At 37.3% G+C, this 10,002-nt stretch overlaps 1 protein-coding gene across 5 annotated transcripts in view; it reads left to right on the top strand.

The window, feature by feature from the left end:
* Positions 1–10,002, top strand: part of ZNF567 (zinc finger protein 567) — a 70,194-nt gene that overhangs the window by 3,499 nt on the left and 56,693 nt on the right. For 4 of the 5 annotated variants that reach the window (XM_008073654.2, XM_021706769.1, XM_021706771.1 and 1 more), the window contains exon 2: positions 1,506–1,580. The exons of the other annotated variant lie outside the window; for it this stretch is intronic. In XM_008073654.2, coding sequence (XP_008071845.2) covers positions 1,572–1,580 — 9 coding nt within the window. In that variant the 5' untranslated portion in view covers positions 1,506–1,571. The remainder of the gene's footprint in view (positions 1–1,505; positions 1,581–10,002) is intronic. 5 annotated transcript variants of the gene reach the window in all.

Genomic DNA, 10,002 nt, shown 5'->3' with positions numbered 1-10,002 from the left:
GGCTCAGCCTGTAATCCCGCGCCTTTGGGAGACTGAGGTGAATGGATTGCCTGAGCCCGCGGGTTCGAGACCTGCCTGGACAGCGAGACCTCATCTCTACAATAAATCAAAAAATCAGCCGGGAGTGGTAGCGCATGCCTGTAATTCCGGCTACTGGGAAGGCTGAGGCAGAAGGATCGACGGAGCCCAGCAGGCGAGGCTGCGGTGGCCGGGAGCGGCCATTGCACTCCAGTCTGGGCGACCGAGTGAGACTCCAACTCAAAAAAATAAATAAATAAATAAATAGATTAAAATTTCATTATAAATATTTGAACTTTCTAAAGGTCTTAGGAGAAAACAGACCAGAAATTTTGAGAGAGAAAAATCATCAGAAAGGAAGTAGCCCTAATAGATAGATACTAAAATAAGTCTGGATGGGAGGCTGAGGCAAGAAGATTGCCTGAGCTCAGAGGTTTGAGGCTTGGACAATTTGGTGAGATCCTGTCTCTGCAACAGATCAAAAACTAAGCTGGGCGTGGTGGCACTTGCCTATAGTTCCAGCTACTTGGAAGACTGAGTCAGAAGGATCACCTGAGCCCAGCCGGTCAAGGCTGCGGTGGCTGTGAGCATGCCACTGCACTCTAACCTGGACAACAGAGTGAGACTTCAACCCCCCCCCCCAAATGTAATAACTGAAGTATGGTCCTGGCAATTAAGTGAACAGATCAGTGAAAATAAATGTAAAGCCCAAGTCTTTCACATGTTTACAAGAAATAACACATAGGATTAAAATGGCAGTTTTGGTGAGTGGAAGAAATAGAGACTATTGAATACCTTGTGGTGCTAAACAAGGTGGCCTAATAATTTTTTAAATTGTTTTGTTACCTGGAAAGAAATACAGTCAAATGAGAAAATATAAACAATTATTTGCAACTCAAACCACAAATAAAGAATTAATTTCCTTCTTTTAAAAAAGTCTAATACTAATACAAAGGATAAAGATAACCTAATAGAAAAATGAAATGAATTATAAGAGACCATTCATAGACAAGAAACTAAAAGCATTTTTTAAATTCATGAAAAACTTACCTTTCATAATAAGAAAACTAAAATCTAGAACCACAATTTATACCTATTAGATAGGCAAACATAAAAGAGTTTGTATCAATAGTATTTCTCAGAGTGTGGGGTGACAGGTATTTTCATATGTTGCTAGTGATAATATAAGTGGTATAACTTTAATAGCAGCTTGGAAGTAGTTAATAACAGTAGGCTACTTAGGAGATAAAAGGTAGTGCTTAAGGAGAAAGGAGAATACCCCAAGTTTGCATGTCTCTGGCCTTGGAGGTAAAACAAGATTTGTCTAGCTCGTTCTCCCCTCTATATTTATGTGGGGTATGCAGAGTGGACAAGGACTAATGCAAGGGAAACAGAGACAATTGTAACTGAGCTATGAGTCATAGGAGAGCTGTTAAGGCTTGTGTGGTCTCATGTAGATTTTTTTGGTCTTGGCTTTGCCTTCTTAGGAACTGCCCCTTTTCTAAAGAGGAGCCCAAAGGAAGGACTGGCCATCCATTGCACATCTCAAAACCATGGCTCAGGTGAGGTGACAGTTCCTCTCTCCTTTCTAGAGGTCTTTTTTTTTTTTTTTTTTTTTTTTTTTTTTAAGGATATTTAGGCATTTGCCTTTCTTGTTTTAAATCTTCTTGCCTATCTTCCTTCTCAGGAAACTTGTCCCCATTTCTTCCCATATTAGTTACATAAGCCTGTACCTTCCACAAATGCTCCTAATTTTAACCAATGTTCGCACATTAAGTGTCATTCCCCATCTCCTTTCTTATTCTTCTCCCAGAAGCTATGGTGGGGCAAAAAATACATTTCCTTGAATTAAATGAGAATACACTACTTAATGAACCTGTCTTGTAATGATAAAAAAGATGCAAGATTTTATCACATCCACAGACCTGAGTCAAGAAAGAAATGAATTTTATAAATTGCTATTGAGGCTTTAAGAATGGAGATGTGATTGGCAGCTTGTATAGAGAACTGAGAATCCTATGTTTCTCCTGTCTGTTCCTTCAATATTGCTCACAGCTACTAACAGTTCCTAAAAATCTGTGACCTCCCAGTAGCATCTTTTTTTTTCTTTTTTTTTTGAGACAGGGTCTCACAATCACAGCTCACTGTAACCTCAGCCTCCCAAGTAGCTGGGACTACAGCACTGTACCACCATGCCTAGGTAATTTTTTTTTTAATCTTGTGTAGAGATAGAGTCTTGCTATGTTGCCCAGGCTGGTCTCAAATTCTTGGCCTCAAATCATTCTACTACCTCAGCCTTCCAAAGTGCTGGGATTATCGGTGTGAGCCACTGTGCCTGGCCAACATCTTCTCTGTATACTAATGGTGTTATAAATGTATTCTTGTTTTAAAATTTCTTCTCATTTTTTGTTTGAATGCCAAAGAAGTAAATGTATTTGCATAGGCCACCGTATTGAACCAGAAGTGGAACACTTAAAATATTCTGCTCTAGTTTCAAAGATACTACTCTTTCCTGTAAAGAAAATTTATTATATCTGAACCTCTTATATAGTGGTTTCTCAAGATTTTGTATTAGTTCTCCTTTCTTTACAGTCACCTGTTCACTACCTACCACTATTACTCTACTGATGCTCAAATAATTTTAATTGTAAACCTGTGTTCTGAGAGTCAAAACTATGTATTCAACCTCCAACTGAATATCACTACCTGTATGTTCCACAGATCCTTCACACACATATCTGAGATCTACCTCATTATCTCCTTCTGCCCATCCTAATCTTTTTTTTTTCAATCTGGTTATGATTCCAGCCCCTACCCAACTACTAATGCAGTCAATGTGAGTTAAATGTCTCATTTTCACTGCAAAACCATTTAGTGACAAATCCAGTCCCACATATTACAGTTCTCTCCATCCCCATTGATACCATTTTTATTTGGGTGCCTCTCTCATAGTGGTCATTTGTCTTTTTTTTTTGAGTTGGAGTCTCACTCTGTCACCCAGACTGGAGTGCAGTGTCCGCTCCTGACCACTGCAGTCTCGACTTTCTGGGCTCCGGTTATCCTTCCGCCTCAGCCTTCCAAGTAGCTGGAACTACAGGTGCACCACGCCCGGCTAATTTTTGATTTATTGTAGAGATGAGGTCTCCCCAAGTTGCCCAGGTGGGTCTCAAACCCATGGGCTCAGGCAATCCACTCACCTCAGCCTCCCAAAGCGCTGGGATACAGGCTGAGCCATTGAGCCCGGCAGTCATTTGTCTTTCTGTTTAACACCTTCACTTCTTTTCCATTTCTCCAAGGGCTTACCTTAGTGCTTGCTTACTTCTTTGTATTTCTCTTGCTTTTGCATTTAACGTTTTATTATGGTAAACTATACTCAACATAAAATTTGCCAGTGCCATTTAGTACACTCACAATGTTGTGTAACCATTACCACTGTCTATTTCCAGAACTTTTTTCATCATCCCAAATGGAAATTCTGTACCAATAATACTAAACAATAACTCCCCATCTTTTTCTTTGCAGCATCATACCCAGAGTAACTTAGAGGAATATACAAAGACATTTCATTAGGGGAGAGGAACATATTAAAATGCCCATTAACTTTTCAAATTTAAGAGCAGTGGTCATTCATGATAATATAGTTTTCCAAATTATGAACATGACGCACATCTTCTTTTATTTAGATCAAAGATACTACTCTTTGTTTTGTTTTCAGTGTACCACTCTTGCAAATATTTTTTATATAATCCTTAGGGGTTTTTTTGTTTAATGCTGCTGTAAATGATACTCATTTTTTATTTCGATTTCCCACTGCTCATTGCTAGTATATGAAAATGCAATTGATTTTTGTATATTGATCTACAATCTTTCAAAACTCTTATTCTAGTAATTTTCTTGTAGATTCTTAGGATTTTCTATCTGGATAATCCTGTCATGTGTGGATAATGACTGTTTATCTCCTTACCTTCCAGTGTGTTATTTCTGTCTCACATATTTCTGTCTTGCCTTGCTACATTGTCTAGAATCTCTAGTATAATGTTTAGGGAAAGTTGTGAGAACAGATGTTCTTACTTTGTGCCTGACTTAGACAAAAAGCATTGTCTTTCACTATTAAGTTTAATATTAGCTATAGGGTTTTTAAAATCAAGTTGAAGAAGTTTCAGTTTCACATAGTTTTTATCATGAATGGATGTTGAGTTTTTCTGCATCTATTGGTTTTTCACATTAGATGGCTTTTCTCTTTTTTTCTTTTACTATGGTGAATTATATGATTGATTTTGAAACGTTAAACAAATTTAGTTGTCTTTGGATAAACTCCACTTGGTCATGATATGCTTCATATATATATATATATATAGATATAGATATAGATATAGATATATATGTACAGCCTGCTAAATTTGCCAATATATTTTTAAGGATTATTTTGTCTGTGGTTCATAAAGGATTTATTCTGTAGTTTTTCTATTTGGTATCAGGGTAATACTGTCTTATAAAATGAAACAGGAAGTATTCTCTCTTCTTAATATTTTTTGATAGAATTTGTGTAGAATTTGTATTATGTTTTCTTTAAATGTTTGTTAGAATCCCACCAGTGAAGCCATCTTAGTTGGAGATTTGTTTGTGAGAAGACGTTTAACTGGTAGTTCAATTTCTGTAATAGAATTGGGGCTATTTGGGGCTTTTTTTTTTTTTTTAATTTAGTGTGCTTTTGTAGTTTGTGTTTCTAAAGGAGTTTGTTCATTTCATCTAAGTTGTAAAATTCATTGGCACAGAGTTGTTCAAAATATGCTCTTTTTATCCTTTCAATGCTTGCACAATCTGTAGCAGTTCCCCTCTTTTGTATCTTATTTATTTTCCTGGTTCCTTGGCTAGAGGTTTACGAATGTTGTTGGTCTTTTAAAAGTACCACATTAGCTTTTAGTTTCAAGTTTCTCTATTGTTTCTGTTTCCTCATTTTTACTCTTGTATTTTGTCATTCCTTTCCTTTTCATTACTTTGGGTTTGTTCATTTATTTTTTATTTTTATTTATTTATTTATTTATTTTTTTTGAGTCGGAGTCTCACTCTGTCCCCCAGGTTGGAGTGCGGTGGCATGCTCATGGCCACCACAGCCTTGACCTGCTGGGCTCAGGTGATCCTTCTGCCTCAGCCTTCCAAGTAGCTGGAACTACAGGCACCTGCCACCATGCCCAGCTAATTTTTTGATTTACTGTAGAGATGAGGTCTCACCAAGTTGCCCAGGCTGGTCTCAAACCTGTGAGCTCAGGCAATCCTCTCACCTCAGCCTCCCAAAGTGCTGGTATTATAGACATGAGCCACCACATCCAGCTTTGGGTTTAACCTTACTTTGGGTTTAATTTGTTCTTTTTCTTTTTCTTTTTCTAATTAGTTCTTTTTCTAGTCTTGTATAGATGGAAACTTATATCATTTAGACATTTCTCTTTTTCTTATAGAAGCTTTAAATGCTATAAATTTCTGTATAAGCACTATTCATGGGTCTACCAACAAATTTTGACGTTACATTTTTTTTTATTCGATTGAAAATATTTTCTAATTTCTCTTGTGACTTAAAAAAAATATTTTATTATTTAGAAGTGTGTTTAAATTCCAAATATATGGAGATTTTCCAGATAGTTTTCTGTTACTAATTTCTAGTTTTATTCTGTTGAAGTTAGAGAACATATTCTGAATGATTTCTTCTTAAATTTATGGAGACTTCTTTTATAGCACAGAATATAGTTTAACTTTGTAAATGTTCTCTGTGTCTTTGTAAAGAATGTGTATTCTGGTGTTATTCGGTGTGTTTTCTAAATGTCATTGAGGTCTAGTTGGTTCATTGTTTTGGTAGTTTTTTTTATCCTTGTTGTTTTCAGTCTACTTGTTACAGCAATGACTGAAAGGGGAAAGTTGAAATCTTCTATTATAATTGTGGCTTTATCTGTTTTTCCTTTCAGTTATATCAGTTTTTACTTTATAAAATATGTGAAATTTTGTTTTTAGGTACATTTATATTTAGGATTGTTATGTTCTCATGAATTGACCCCACTCTATCATGAAATGCCTTATCTAATCCCTAATAATAGTCTATGTTCTAAAATCTATTTTGTTTAATATTTTTATAGCTAGTCTAACTATCTTATGATTGTACGTTGTTTTAATTTGTTTGTGCTGTGGTGACAGAATACCTGAGTTTGGGTAATTTATAAAGAACAAAAATAAGCCGGGCTCAGTGGCTCAGCCTGTAATCCCACACCTTTGGGAGGCTGAGGTGAGTGGATGATTGCCTGAGCCCACGGGTTCGAGACCCACCTGTAATTCCGGCTACTCAGAAGACTGAGGCGGAAGGATCGCCAGAGCCCAGCAGGTCGAGGCTGCGGTGGCCGGGAGCGGCCACTGCACTTCAGTCTGGGCGACAGAGTGAGACTCCAATTCAAAAAAATAAATGTTCTCACAGTTCTGGAGACTGGGAGGCCCAAAATCAAGATGTGGACAGGTCTGGTTGTCTGGTGAGGTCTGTCCTCTGCTTCACCTTCATTCTGTGCCCTGACATGGCAGAAGGCAGAAATGTAAACCAGTCAAATGCTATTTGAAGCCCCTTTTACAAGGGCCTTAATCTCATTCACAAGAGATGGAGCTTTCATGACCTAATCACTCATTAAAGGCCATACCGCCTAATATGTTCACATTGGCGACACCTGAATTTTGGAGGGGTGTCTCCAACGGAATGTTCATGTTCAAACTGTAGCATATGGTACATGTCTGGTTTCCATTCTTTTACTTTGACTTACCTATGTTTTATTATTTATAGTTGGTATCATATAGTCAGTATACAGTTTGGTCTTCTTTTTTCCTCCAATCTGCCATTATACTTTTTAATTGGAATTTTTAGTCCATTTAATGTAATTATCAGTGTTGTTGAGTTTAAATATACCATTGTGGTAATTTTTTCCAATTATTTTTGTGTTCCTTTTTTCTTTTCTTGACTTCTTGTGAATTAAAGATTTTTTTTTTATGATTGCATTTTTTAGTGCTTGTTCTAGGCCAGGAATTGGCACATTGTTGTTTGTGGGCTAAATCAAGTCTGACACTTAGTTTTGTAGTTTTATTGGAATTCAGCCAATTGTGAAAGCATTTCAGGTAGTTTATATTGCTTTCTCTTCAAATTCACTAAGCCTTCTTTCTTGAATGTCTATTCTGTTGTTACTGACGTCTCTTTTATTTTTTTGTGTCATATATATTTTTATCTAGAAGTTTTATTTGATCCTTTTTATATCTTCCTTTTCTCTCACCATGTTCATCTTTGCTCTGAATTCTTGAGCTTACAGAGAGTGTATAGTTCCTGTTTTAACATCCTTGTTTGTTAAATCCATCACCTTTGTCATTTCTGGATCTGTTTCTTTTGATCATTTTTTTCCTTCTGAATATTAGTCCTATTTTTAAGCTTCTTTGCATGCTTGGAAATTTTTAACTTGAATTTTAAATTACTGAATGCTGGATTTTGTTATGTTCCTTTAAAGAATTAGATTACTTTAGATCATTTTGATCCTTTTGAGGATTTTTTTAAAGTTTTCATTGGTGTAAGATGACAGCAGTATTTGGTCTAGGGCTAATTTAGTCCCATTACTAACATCAGCAACCAGCTCAAGCTCCACATCCAGCCTGCTGCCTGACTTGTAAGAATTGGAACACAGTCACACTTATTTACATACTGCCTAAAGCTGTTTTCACATGACAACTACAACTACACAGTAGTTGTGACAGAGACCATTGGACCCACTATCTGGCCCTTTTTTTTTTTTAATTATTTTTTATTTTAATGTAAAGATGTGGGATACAATTCAGGGTTAGGTACACAAACATTGATCATGCAGGTACCCCTGTTGATGAGGTATGCCCCTCCCTGCCCTAGCAGTTTCCCTCAACTGCCAATCCTACCCCCCACCCCCCACCAACAGTTTCCTGTTACTGCCAATTGCTTTCTTATAGCATTATAATTGTTCAAGGTCCTCTTATGAGTGAGAACATATGGAATTCTGTTCTTTGTTTCTGTGATAAATCACTGAGTATGATTGACTCCAAACCCATCCAGGTTGCTGCAAAGTCCATATATTTGTGGTTCTTTATGGCTGCATAATATTCCATTGTGTATATGTACCACATTTTTTTTTTTACCCAGTCCAGCTTCGATGGGCAACATGGTTGGTTCCCTGTTTTTACTATTGTGAATAGAGCTGCAATAAATATTAGTGTGCAGGTATCTTCTTTGTAGAATAATTTGAGTTCTTTTGGGTATATTCCCATTAGGGGAATTGCTGGGTCATATCGAAGGTCAATTTCTAGTTCTTTCAGAAATCTCCAGACTGTTTTCCAGAGAGGTTGTACAAGGTTGTATTCCCACCAGCAATGTGGAAGCGTTCTTTTTTCTCCACATCCTCGCCAGTACCTGTTGTTGCTTGTTTTATTAATGATGGCTATTCTTACAGGGATTAGGTGGTATCTATGACAAACCCACAGCTAACATATTGCTAAATGGTCAGAAACTAGAAACATTTCCCCTGAAAACTGGAACAAAACAAGGCTGCCCACCTTTACCCCTCTTGTTCAATATTGTGTTGGAAGCCCTAGCCCAGGCAATTAGACAAGAGAAGGAAATCAGGGGTATCCAAATAGGAAAAGATGAAGTCAAGTTATCCCTCTTTGCTGATGATATGATCTTATACCTTGAAAATCCAAGAGAATCTGTCAAAAACCTGCTGACACTGATAAAGGACTTTGGCAAAGTCTCGGGGTACAAAATAAACATGAAAAAGTCAGTTGCATTCCTATATAACAACAACAAGCAGGCAGAGACCCAATTAAAAAGCACAATCCCATTCACAGTAGCTACCAAAAAAATGAAATACCTCAGCATCTTCCTAACCAGAGAAGTGAAAGACCTTTACAATGAGAATTACAAAACACTGCTCAAAGAAATCTGAGAAGACACAAACAAATAGAAAAATATACCATGCTCTTGGATAGGAAGAATCAACATTGTTAAGGTGTCCATCCTACCAGAGGCAATCTACAGATTCAGCGCAGTACCCATTAAGTTACCAACATCATTCTTCTCAGACCTGGAAACGACAGTACACAAATTCATATGGAAACATAAACAACCACGAATAGCCAAAACAATCTTTAGCAAGAGAAACAAAGCAGGAGGTATCACACTCAGACTTCAAACTCTACTATAAAGCTACAGTAATCAAAACAGCCTGGTATTGGTATAAAAACAGGCACATAGACCAGTGGAACAGGATAGAAATTCCGGAAGCAAAGCCTCAATTCCTCAACCAACTCATCTTTGACAAAGCCTCCAACAACAACTACTGGGGAGAGGAAAACCTATTCAGTAAATAGTGCTGGGAAAACTGGCTGACCACATGCAGAAGATTGAAACAGGACCCCTACCTATCACCATACACAAAAATTAACTCTAAATGGATCAAAGATTTAAACGTAAAACCTCAAACTATAAGAATCTTAGAAAACACAGGAGACACCCTTATGGAAATTGAAACTGGCAACCAATTCCTATCCAGAACCCTAAAGGCCACGACCTTAAGAAATAGACAAGTGGGACCTCATCAAATTAATGAGCTGCAAAGCAAAAGAAACCATCAAGAAAGCAGGGAGACAACCCACAGAATGAGAAAAAATATTTGCCAACTGAATATCAGACAAAGGCCCAACATCTAGTATCTACAAGGAACTCAAACACACCAAAGGGAAAAAAACAGCCCCTTTAAAAAGTGGTCAAAAGACATGAATAGACACTTCTCAAAAGTAGATATACAGGCAGCTGACACATGAAAAAGTGTTTGGCCTCACTCATCATCAGAGAAATGGCCCTTTTTAAAAAAATTTGCGCTCATGCTCGCTCATGCTCTCTTTCTCTTTCTCTCTTCCCCCCCCCACCCCTCTCACCCCCTCGCCCTC

The sequence above is a fragment of the Carlito syrichta genome, unplaced genomic scaffold, assembly GCF_000164805.1.
Source record: "Carlito syrichta isolate Samal-C Ts95f unplaced genomic scaffold, Tarsius_syrichta-2.0.1 Scaffold315987, whole genome shotgun sequence".
In the NCBI taxonomy this organism is placed as follows: Eukaryota; Metazoa; Chordata; class Mammalia; order Primates; family Tarsiidae; genus Carlito; species Carlito syrichta.
Note: the sequence above shows the minus strand (reverse complement) of the source record. Positions and strands in the feature narration are given on the sequence as shown.